The sequence below is a fragment of the Oncorhynchus gorbuscha genome, unplaced genomic scaffold, assembly GCF_021184085.1.
Source record: "Oncorhynchus gorbuscha isolate QuinsamMale2020 ecotype Even-year unplaced genomic scaffold, OgorEven_v1.0 Un_scaffold_3534, whole genome shotgun sequence".
In the NCBI taxonomy this organism is placed as follows: Eukaryota; Metazoa; Chordata; class Actinopteri; order Salmoniformes; family Salmonidae; genus Oncorhynchus; species Oncorhynchus gorbuscha.
In genome coordinates this window covers 1-12,500 of record NW_025747748.1, presented here as the reverse complement: position 1 = coordinate 12,500, position 12,500 = coordinate 1, and the positions used below count along the sequence as shown (strand labels likewise).

The 12,500-nt window shown below is 48.1% G+C and overlaps 1 protein-coding gene across 1 annotated transcript in view; it reads right to left on the bottom strand.

Annotated features, from left to right (window-relative positions):
• LOC124027855 (chromosome transmission fidelity protein 18 homolog) overlaps positions 1-11,562 on the bottom strand; it is a gene marked incomplete at both ends in the record, with an annotated part of 45,397 nt that extends 33,835 nt beyond the window's left edge. The window contains 9 exon segments of the mRNA XM_046340105.1: positions 2,772-2,870; positions 3,346-3,439; positions 3,504-3,546; positions 3,549-3,639; positions 3,745-3,868; positions 4,342-4,439; positions 7,062-7,337; positions 9,015-9,156; positions 11,510-11,562. Of these exon segments, the coding sequence (XP_046196061.1) occupies positions 2,772-2,870; positions 3,346-3,439; positions 3,504-3,546; positions 3,549-3,639; positions 3,745-3,868; positions 4,342-4,439; positions 7,062-7,337; positions 9,015-9,156; positions 11,510-11,562 (1,020 nt within the window).
• Positions 11,563-12,500: the final 938 nt, after the last annotated feature.

The window sequence follows — 12,500 nt, the reverse complement described above, 5'->3', positions numbered from 1 at the left end:
GACCGTGGAGGAACTACAACACATTAACACGTCCAGCTGTCTCTAACCTCGACCGTGGAGGAACTACAAACACATTAACACGTCCAGCTGTCTCTAACCTCGACCGTGGAGGAACTACAACACATTAACACGTCCAGCTGTCTCTAACCTCGACCGTGGAGGAACTACAACACATTAACACGTCCAGCTGTCTCTAACCTCGACCGTGGAGGAACTACAACACATTAACACGTCCAGCTGTCTCTAGCTGTCTCTACCTCGACCGTGGAGGAACTACAACACATTAACACGTCCAGCTGTCTCTAACCTCGACCGTGGAGGAACTACAACACATTAACACGTCCAGCTGTCTCTAACCTCGACCGTGGAGGAACTACAACACATTAACACGTCCAGCTGTCTCTAACCTCGACCGTGGAGGAACTACAACACATTAACACGTCCAGCTGTCTCTAACCTCGACCGTGGAGGAACTACAACACATTAACACGTCCAGCTGTCTCTAACCTCCGTGGAGGAACTACAACACATTAACACGTCCAGCTGTCTCTAACTCGACCGTGGAGGAACTACAACACATTAACACGTCCAGCTGTCTCTAACCTCGACCGTGGAGGAACTACAACACATTAACACGTCCAGCTGTCTCTAACCTCGACCGTGGAGGAACTACAACACATTAACACGTCCAGCTGTCTCTAACCTCGACCGGAACTACAAACACATTAACACGTGGAGGAACTACAAACACATTAACACGTCCAGCTGTCTCTAACCTCGACCGTGGAGGAACGTTAACACGTCCAGCTGTCTCTAACCTCGACCGTGGAGGAACTACAACACAACACATTAACACGTCCAGCTGTCTCTAACCTCGAGGAACCGTGGAGGAACTGGAGGAACAACACATTAACACGTCCAGCTGTCTCTAACCTCGACCGTGGAGGAACTACAACACATTAACACGTCCAGCTGTCTCTAACCTCGACCGTGGAGGAACTACAACATTAACACATTAACACGTCCAGCTGTCTCTAACCTCGACCGTGGAGGAACTACAACACATTAACACGTCCAGCTGTCTCTAACCTCGACCGTGGAGGAACTACAACACATTAACACGTCCAGCTGTCTCTAACCTCGACCGTGGAGGAACTACAACACATTAACACGTCCAGCTGTCTCTAACCTCGACCGTGGAGGAACTACAACACATTAACACGTCCAGCTGTCTCTAACCTCGACCGTGGAGGAACTACAACACATTAACACGTCCAGCTGTCTCTAACCTCGACCGTGGAGGAACTACAACACATTAACACGTCCAGCTGTCTCTAACCTCGACCGTGGAGGAACTACAACACATTAACACGTCCAGCTGTCTCTAACCTCGACCGTGGAGGAACTACAACACATTAACAGGAACTACAACACATTAACACGTCCAGCTGTCTCTAACCTCGACCGTGGAGGAACTACAACACATTAACACGTCCAGCTGTCTCTAACCTCGACCGTGGAGGAACTACAACACATTAACACGTCCAGCTGTCTCTAACCTCGACCGTGGAGGAACTACAACACACGTCCAGCTGTCTCTAACCTCGACCGTGGATTAAACACATTAACACAGCTGTCTCTAACCTCGACCGTGGAGGAACTACAACACATTAACACGTCCAGCTGTCTCTAACCTCGACCGTGGAGGAACTACAACACATTAACACGTCCAGCTGTCTCTAACCTCGACCGTGGAGGAACTACAACACAACACATTAACACGTCCAGCTGTCTCTAACCTCGACCGTGGAGGAACTACAACACATTAACACGTCCAGCTGTCTCTAACCTCGACCGTGGAGGAACTACAACACATTAACACGTCCAGCTGTCTCTAACCTCGACCGTGGAGGAACTCGAACCTCGACCGTGGAGGAACTACAACACATTAACACGTGGAGGAACTACAACACATTAACACGTCCAGCTGTCTCTAACCTCGACCGTGGAGGAACTACAAACACATTAACACGTCCAGCTGTCTCTAACGCAGTGATACATGTATTACATAAAGATGCAGTCGATGATGTAGAGTACAGTCTCTCGGTCCCACTTTGATGCACCTGAGACCTGAATAATGATAGGGGGAAACATTATATAAGGTGGTTGTTGTTTAAAGTGGCAAGTGAAATATTTGACATCATAAACAATGCTTCCTTATATAATGTTACTTACCCTACATTTTTCATTGGTCAGCATGTTAGGGTTGGTAACAGGCTGATTGGTCAGCATGTTAGGGTTGGTAACAGGCTGATTGGTCAGCATGTTAGGGTTGGTAACAGGCTGATTGGTCAGCATGTTAGGGTTGGTAACAGGCTGATTGGTCGGCTATGAGCCAGTAGAGGGCTTTACTATTCTTAAGTAGTAGAATGACTTTAGCTTCCCTCCAGGCCTGAAGGAACAGACTTTCTAGTAGACTAATATTGAAGATATGGCAGATAGAGGACGATATTGCCACTCCTCTCATTCTCAGTCATTTTCCATCCCAGTTGTCAACTGTGAGATAATGTGTACAGACAGGTGTTCCTCAGGGATCAGTGTTTGGACCCTTGATATTGTTGTAATACATGGTAGCTCTTATAATCTGGAAACACAGTGTGTGTGTGTGTGTGTGTGTGTGTGTGTGTGTGTGTGTGTGTGTGTGTGTGTGTGTGTGTGTGTGTGTGTGTGTGTGTGTGTGTGTGTGTGTGTGTGTGTGTGTGTGTGTGTACCTGCAGTGTGTTTATGCAGGATCTGATGTCGTTGTCCGTCTTCTCACAGAGAGCCATCAGAGTCCCCATGTCAGCCTTCATACCCTGGCCCCTGGAGATCTAACCCACACATTAACATAAAGACCCCCATCATGGCTGGTCTGACATGTCAGTCTTCATGACCCCTGGAGATCCAACCCACACATTAACATAAAGACCCCATCATGGCTGGTCTGACATGTCAGTCTTCATGACCCTTGACCCCTGGAGATCTAACCCACACATTAACATAAAGACCCCATCATGGCTGGTCTGACATGTCAGTCTTCATGACCCCTGACCCCTGGATATCTAACCCACACATTAACATAAAGACCCTATCATGGCTGGTCTGACATGTCAGTCTTCATGACCCCTGACCCCTGAATATCTAACCCACACATTAACATAAAGACCCCCATCATGGCTGGTCTGACATGTCAGTCTTCATGACCCTTGACCCCTGGAGATCTAACCCACACATTAACATAAAGACCCCCATCATGGCTGGTCTGACATGGTGCATCACCACTAAGAAAATTAAAACAAAGATTACCTCAGCCAGTCTCTGTGCCAGGCGGGAAGGCTGTGTCTGGGGGAAGGCCAATAGAAACGCCTGCTGCCTCAGAGGCCTCAGGGCTGGAACATACCTGACAGGACAGAGAACCAATCAGATCACAGATAGAGATAAACCCCTCCCCCTCCGTCTCTTACAGGTCGTTACAGATGCAGATGATTGGTCGGAGGAGGACCGACTCTTTTTCTTCTTCTTCTTTAGAGGCTCCGCCTCTGACTCCGCCCCCTGGCTGTCCTTCCTGTTCAGAGTGGCCAATAGGATGCTGATGGCAGCCTGCCGACCAATCACAGAGAGAGAGAGAGAGGTATTACTCTGATATGAGGCTAGGTGAGAGTGGTCCAATAGAAGGGCAGGGACGGAGCGGTGGGCGGGACTTACGGCGGGCGCTCCGTCGATCTCGTCGATGATGAGGCAGTTAGGCTTCTCATTGGCTCCCAGCACTGACCTCATCTGGGTCGCTGTGTCGATACGCTTCTGGAACAGCTCCGCACTGCGGTCATCACTATGGAAACCACAGCGTCAACAACCCCTTAGTTATTATGGGATACCACAGCATCAACAACCCCTTAGTTACTATGGGAAACCACAGCGTCAACAACCCCTTAGTTATTATGGAAAACCACAGCATCAACAACCCCTTAGTTACTATGGGAAACCACAGCATCAACAACCCCTTAGTTTCTATGGGAAACCACAGCATCAACAACCCCTTAGTTACTATGGGAAACCACAGCATCAACAACCCCTTCGTTACTATGGGAAACCACAGCATCAACAACCCCTTAGTTACTATGGGAAACCACAGCGTCAACAACCCCTTAGTTACTATGGAAAACCACAGCGTCAACAACCCCTTAGTTACTATGGAAAACCACAGCGTCAACAACCCCTTAGTTATTATGGGAAACCACAGCGTCAACAACCCCTTGGTTACTATGGGAAACCAGAGCATCAACTTGAAGTCCTTAAACCCACCTGGCGTTAATCTCCACCACGTTGTACCCAGCATGCTTAGCGATGATGTGGGCCAGAGTGGTCTTCCCTAAACCCGGAGGACCAGACAGCAGCACCACCTAGTGGGAGGAGGACAGATTAACCTGCTATGTGTGAGTCTACCTGCCTTGTATTTATCAGTCTGTGTAGGTCTACCTGCCTTGTATTTATCAGTCTGTGTAGGTCTATCTACCTTGTATTTATCAGTCTGTGTGATGTGTAGGTCTACCTACCTTGTATTTATCAGTCTGTGTAGGTCTACCTACCTTGTATCTATCAGTCTGTGTAGGTCTACCTACCCTGTATCTATCAGTCTGTGTAGGTCTACCTGCCTTGTATCTATCAGTCTGTGTAGGTCTACCTACCTTGTATCTATCAGTCTGTGTAGGTCTACCTACCTTGTATCAATCAGTCTGTGTAGGTCTACCTACCTTGTATCAATCAGTCTGTGTAGGTCTACCTGCCTTGTATCAATCAGTCTGTGTAGGTCTACCTACCTTGTATCTATCAGTCTGTGTAGATCTACCTGCCTTGTATTTATCAGTCTGTGTAGGTCTACCTACCTTGTATTAATCAGTCTGTGTAGGTCTATCTACCTTGTATCTATCAGTCTGTGTGATGTGTAGGTCTACCTACCTTGTATCTATCAGTCTGTGTAGGTCTACCTACCTTGTATTTATCAGTCTGTGTAGGTCTACCTACCTTGTATTTATCAGTCTGTGTAGGTCTACCTACCTTGTATCTATCAGTCTGTGTAGGTCTACCTACCTTGTATTTATCAGTCTGTGTAGGTCTACCTACCTTGTATTTATCAGTCTGTGTAGGTCTATCTACCTTGTATTTATCAGTCTGTGTAGGTCTACCTGCCTTGTATTTATCAGTCTGTGTAGGTCTACCTGCCTTGTATTTATCAGTCTGTGTAGGTCTACCTACCTTGTATCTATCAGTCTGTGTAGGTCTACCTACCCTGTATCTATCAGTCTGTGTAGGTCTACCTGCCTTGTATCTATCAGTCTGTGTAGGTCTACCTACCTTGTATCTATCAGTCTGTGTAGGTCTACCTACCTTGTATCAATCAGTCTGTGTAGGTCTACCTACCTTGTATCAATCAGTCTGTGTAGGTCTACCTGCCTTGTATCAATCAGTCTGTGTAGGTCTACCTACCTTGTATCTATCAGTCTGTGTAGATCTACCTGCCTTGTATTTATCAGTCTGTGTAGGTCTACCTACCTTGTATTAATCAGTCTGTGTAGGTCTATCTACCTTGTATCTATCAGTCTGTGTGATGTGTAGGTCTACCTACCTTGTATCTATCAGTCTGTGTAGGTCTACCTACCTTGTATTTATCAGTCTGTGTAGGTCTACCTACCTTTTATCTATCAGTCTGTGTGATGTGTAGGTCTACCTACCTTGTATCAATCAGTCTGTGTAGGTCTACCTACCTTTTATCTATCAGTCTGTGTAGGACTATATACCTTGTATCTATCAGTCTGTGTAGGACTATATACCTTGTATCTATCAGTCTGTGTAGGACTATATACCTTGTATCTATCAGTCTGTGTAGGTCTATCTACCTTGTATCTGTCAGTCTGTGTAGGTCTATCTACCTTGTATCTATCAGTCTGTGTAGGTCTACCTACCTTGTATCTATCAGTCTGTGTAGGTCTACCTACCTTGTATCTATCAGTCTGTGTAGGTCTACCTACCTTGTATCTATCAGTCTGTGTAGGTCTACCTACCTTGTATCTATCAGTCTGTGTAGGTCTACCTACCTTGTATCTATCAGTCTGTGTAGGTCTACCTACCTTGTATCTATCAGTCTGTGTAGGTCTACCTACCTTGTATCTATCAGTCTGTGTAGGTCTACCTACCTTGTATCTATCAGTCTGTGTAGGTCTACCTACCTTGTATCTATCAGTCTGTGTAGGTCTACCTACCTTGTATCTATCAGTCTGTGTAGGTCTACCTACCTTGTATCTATCAGTCTGTGTAGGTCTACCTACCTTGTATCTATCAGTCTGTGTAGGTCTACCTACCTTGTATCTATCAGTCTGTGTAGGTCTACCTACCTTGTATCTATCAGTCTGTGTAGGTCTACCTACCTTGTATTTATCAGTCTGTGTAGGTCTACCTACCTTTATCTATCAGTCTGTGTGATGTGTAGGTCTACCTACCTTGTATCAATCAGTCTGTGTAGGTCTACCTACCTTTTATCTATCAGTCTGTGTAGGACTATATACCTTGTATCTATCAGTCTGTGTAGGACTATATACCTTGTATCTATCAGTCTGTGTAGGACTATATACCTTGTATCTATCAGTCTGTGTAGGTCTATCTACCTTGTATCTGTCAGTCTGTGTAGGTCTATCTACCTTGTATCTGTCAGTCTGTGTAGGTCTATCTACCTTGTATCTATCAGTCTGTGTAGGTCTACCTACCTTGTATCTATCAGTCTGTGTAGGTCTACCTACCTTGTATCTATCAGTCTGTGTAGGTCTACCTACCTTGTATCTATCAGTCTGTGTAGGTCTACCTACCTTGTATCTATCAGTCTGTGTAGGTCTACCTACCTTGTATCTATCAGTCTGTGTAGGTCTACCTACCTTGTATCTATCAGTCTGTGTAGGTCTACCTACCTTGTATCTATCAGTCTGTGTAGGTCTACCTACCTTGTATCTATCAGTCTGTGTAGGTCTACCTACCTTGTATCTGGGCCTTTTGTACTGGTCCAGTTCGGCCTCCAGAAGCTCCTCAGTGATCTGACTCTTGGTCTTAAATTTCTGATTGGCTTGATTAAAGTTCCCCTGGCTCCGGTTGGTGGAATTAAAGCGACCCCGGCCCTTATTGAAGCGTCCCTGGTCCTGATTGGCTGTGTTCTGGTCGGGCCTCTCGGCTGGGGGTGGGCGTGTCTTCCTCTCTCGTCCAAACACCACCTGGTCCCACAGCTTCAGCCACTTCAGCAAACAGCGGTTGGTGAACTACACACACACACAGACACACACAATATACACACACACAATATGCACACAGCAATTACATACACAGACACTATACACACAGAAATTAACAACACACAGTAATTATACACACACACAGGCTTGGGAAGTAAAAGATTCAATGTAATCCGTTAGAGTCCCGTTCCCCAACCTCCTCCACCAGTCCCGTTCCCCAACCTCCTCCACCAGTCCTTCCCCCAACCTCCTCCACCAGTCCCGTTCCCCAACCTCCACCAGTCCCGTTCCCCAACCTCCTCCACCAGTCCCGTTCCCCAACCTCCTCCACCAGTCCCGTTCCCCAACCTCCTCCACCAGTCCCGTTCCCCAACCTCCTCCACCAGTCCCGTTCCCCAACCTCCTCCACCAGTCCCGTCCCCCAACCTCCTCCACCAGTCCCGTCCCCAACCTCCTCCACCAGTCCCGTTCCCCAACCTCCTCCACCAGTCCCCCCAACCTCCTCCACCAGTCCCCAACAACCTCCTCCACCAGTCCCCCAACCTCCTCCACCAGTCCCCCAACCTCCTCCACCAGTCCCCCCAGTCCCCAACCTCCTCCACCAGTCCCCCAACCTCCTCCACCAGTCCCCCAACCTCCTCCACCACCCCCAACCTCCTCCACCAGTCCCCCAACCTCCTCCACCAGTCCCCCAACCTCCTCCACCAGTCCCCCAACCTCCACCACCAGTCCTGTTCCCCCCCAACCTCCTCCACCAGTCCTGTTCCCCAACCTCCTCCACCAGTCCTGTTCCCCAACCTCCTCCACCAGTCCTGTTCCCCAACCTCCTCCACCAGTCCTGTTCCCCAACCTCCTCCACCAGTCCCGTTCCCCAACCTCCTCCACCAGTCCTGTTCCCCAACCTCCTCCACCAGTCCTGTTCCCCAACCTCCTCCACCAGTCCTGTTCCCCAACCTCCTCCACCAGTCCCGTTCCCCAACCTCCTCCACCAGTCCTGTTCCCCAACCTCCTCCACCAGTCCTGTTCCCCAACCTCCTCCACCAGTCCTGTTCCCCAACCTCCTCCACCAGTCCTGTTCCCCAACCTCCTCCACCAGTCCTGTTCCCCAACCTCCTCCACCAGTCCTGTTCCCCAACCTCCTCCACCAGTCCTGTTCCCCAACCTCCTCCACCAGTCCTGTTCCCCAACCTCCTCCACCAACCTCCTCCACCAGTCCTGTTCCCCAACCTCCTCCACCAGTCCTGTTCCCCAACCTCCTCCACCAGTCCCGTTCCCCAACCTCCTCCACCAGTCCCGTTCCCCAACCTCCTCCACCAGTCCTGTTCCCCAACCTCCTCCACCAGTCCTGTTCCCCAACCTCCACCACCAGTCCTGTTCCCCAACCTCCACCACCAGTCCTGTTCCCCAACCTCCTCCACCAGTCCTGTTCCCCAACCTCCTCCACCAGTCCCGTTCCCCAACCTCCACCAGTCCCGTTCCCCAACCTCCTCCACCAGTCCCGTTCCCCAACCTACTCCACCAGTCCCGTTCCCCAACCTCCTCCACCAGTCCCGTTCCCCAACCTCCTCCACCAGTCCCGTTCCCCAACCTCCTCCACCAGTCCCGTTCCCCAACCTCCTCCACCAGTCCGTTCCCCAACCTCCACCACCAGTCCTGTTCCCCAACCTCCTCCACCAGTCCTGTTCCCCAACCTCCACCACTCACGTCGTCGCTGAGTAGTTCAGTGTAGTGTTGAGGAGAAAACTGATCCACCCAGAGACGAGAAGATTCCTCCTCCTCCTCCTCCTCTCGATCCCCCTCTTCTCTCTGTCTACCATCCAGCTCTCCAAACTCTTCATCCACTTGACTGAATACACACACACACACACACACACACACACACACACACACACACACGTTTATGCTATAAACAAGTATTAATGTACAGAAACAACAATATCTATCAGGTGTGTGTTCACCTGATACAGTACCAGTCAAATGTTTAGACACACCTTCTCATTCAAGGGTTTTTCTTTATTTTTACTATTTTCTACATTGTAGAATAATTGTGAAGACATCAGAACTATGAAATAACACATATGGAATCATGTAGTAACCAAAAAATATTAAACAATATATATATATATATAAAATATTTTATATTTGAGATTCTTAAAAGTAGCCACCCTTTGCCTTGATGACAGCTTTGCACACTTCGCATTCTCTCAACCAGCTTCACGAGGTAGTCACCTGGAATGCATTTCAATTAACAGGTGTGCCTTGTTAAACGTTAATTTGTGGAATTTCTTTCCCTCTTAATGCTTTAAGGTAGGGGTGGTATACAGAAGACAGCCCTATTTGGTAAAAGACCAAGTCCATATTATGGCAAGAACAGCTCAAATAAACAAAGAGAAACAACAGTCCATCATTACTTTAAGACATGAAGGTCAGACAATATGGAACATTTCAAGAATTTTGAAACTTTCTTCAAGTGCAGTCGCAAAAACCATCAAGCACTATGATGAAACTGGCTCTCATGAGGACTGGCACAGGAAAGGAAGACCCAGAGTTACCAGAGGATAAGATCATTAGAGTTAACTGGCTCTCACTGAGGACCACCAGAGGATAAGATCATTAGAGTTAACTGGCTCTCATGAGGACCACCACAGGAAAGGAAGACCCAGAGTGACCTCTGCTGCAGAGGATAAGTTCATTAGAGTTAACTGGCTCTCATGAGGACGGCCACAGGAAAGGAAGACCCAGAGTGACCTCTGCTGCAGAGGATAAGTTCATTAGAGTTAACTGTCTCTCATGAGGACCGCCACAGGAAAGGAAGACCCAGAGTTACCTCTGCTGCAGAGGATCATTTCATTAGAGTTACCAGCCTCTGAAATTTCAGCCCAAATAAATGCTTCACGCAGTTCAAGTAACAGACACATCTCAACATCAACTGTTCAGAGGAGACTGTTTGAATCAGGCCTTCATGGTCGAATGGCTGCAAAGAAACCACTACTAAAGGACATCAATAAGAAGAAGAGACTTGCTTGGGCCAAGAAACACGAACAATTGACATTAGACCAGTGGAAATCTGTCCTTTGGTCTGTTGAGTCCAAATTTGAGATTTTTTGGTCCCAACCGCTGTGTCTTTGTGAGACGAGAGTAGGTACACTGAACGGATGATCTCCACATGTGTGGTTCCCACTGTGAAGCATGGAGGAGGTGGTGGTGTGATGGTGTGTGGTTCCCACCGTGAAGCATGGATGAGGTGGTGTGTGGTTCCCACCGTGAAGCATGGAAGAGGTGGTGTGATGGTGTGTGGTTCCCACCATGAAGCACTGAGGAGGAGGTGGTGTGATGGTGTGTGGTTCCCACCGTGAAGCATGGAAGAGGTGGTGTGATGGTGTGTGGTTCCCACCGTGAAGCACTGAGGAGGAGGTGGTGTGATGGTGTGTGGTTCCCACCGTGAAGCACTGAGGAGGAGGTGGTGTGATGGTGTGTGGTTCCCACCGTGAAGCACTGAGGAGGAGGAGGTGTGATGGTGTGTGGTTCCCACCGTGAAGCACTGAGGAGGAGGTGGTGTGATGGTGTGTGGTTCCCACCGTGAAGCACTGAGGAGGAGGTGGTGTGATGGTGCTTTGCTGGTGACACGGTCAGTGATATATTTACATTTCAAGGCACACTTAACCAGCATGGCTACCACAGCATTCTGCAGCGATACGCCATCCCATCTGGTTTGAGCTTAGCGGGACCATCATTTGTTTTTCAACAGGACAATGACCCAACACACCTCCAGGCTGTATAAGGGCTATTTGACCAAGAAGGAGAGTGATGGAGTGCTGCATCAGATGATCTGGCCTCCACAATCACCTGACCTCAACCCAATTGAGATGGTTTGGGATGAGTTGGACAGCAGAGTGAAGGAAAAGCAGCCAACAAGTGCTCAGCATATGTGGGAACTCCTTCAAGACTGCTGGAAAAGCATTCCTCATGAAGCTGGTTGAGAGAATTCCAAGGTTGTGCAAAGCTGTCATCAAAGCCAAGTGTGGCAACTTTGAAGAATCTCAAATATATTTGGATTTGTTTAACACTTTTTTGGTTACTACATGACTCCATATGTGTTATTTCATAGTTTTGATGTCTTCACTATTATTCAACATAAAGAAAACCCCTTGAATGAGTAACTTTAGATTGGTACTGCATGTACACACACACACACACACCTGTTGAGTCGCTCTGTCAGGCGCTGAGATTCCTCCACCACTTGGCGATGACGCTGCAGAAACAGTCAGAAAACCAGAAACAGACAGAAAGTCAGAAACAGACAGCTCAGTCAGTCAGAAACAGACAGAAACAGTCAGCTCAGAAACAGTCAGCTCAGTCAGTCAGAAACAGTCAGAAACCGTCAGCTCAGTCAGAAACAGTCAGCTAAGTCAGACAGAAACAGTCAGAAACAGTCAGCTCAGTCAGTCAGAAACAGACAGAAACAGACAGAAACAGTCAGCTCAGTCAGACACAGTCAGGCACAGTCAGGCACAGTCAGAAACACTCAGCACAGTCAGAAACAGTCAGCTCAGTCAGAAACAGTCAGCTCAGTCAGAAACAGTCAGCTCAGTCAGAAACAGTCAGCTCAGTCAGAAACAGTCAGCTCAGTCAGAAACAGTCAGAAACAGTCAGCTCAGTCAGAAACAGTCAGAAACAGTCAGCTCAGTCAGAAACAGTCAGCTCAGTCAGAAACAGTCAGCTCAGTCAGAAACAGTCAGAAACAGTCAGCTCAGACAGAAACAGTCAGCTCAGACAGAAACAGTCAGCTCAGACAGAAACAGTCAGCTCAGACAGAAACAGTCAGCTCAGACAGAAACAGTCAGCTGCTCAGTCAGAAACAGTCAGCTGCTCAGTCAGAAACAGTCAGCTCAGTCAGAAACAGTCAGCTGCTCAGTCAGAAACAGTCAGCTGCTCAGTCAGAAACAGTCAGCTGCTCAGTCAGAAACAGTCAGCTGCTCAGTCAGAAACAGTCAGCTGCTCAGTCAGAAACAGTCAGCTGCTCAGTCAGAAACAGTCAGCTCAGTCAGAAACAGTAAGCTCAGTCAGAAACAGACAGAAACAGTCAGCTCAGTCAGAAACAGTCAGAAACAGTCAGCTCAGTCAGAAACAGTCAGCTCAGTCAGAAACAGTCAGCTCAGTCAGAAACAGTCAGCTCAGTCAGAAACAGTC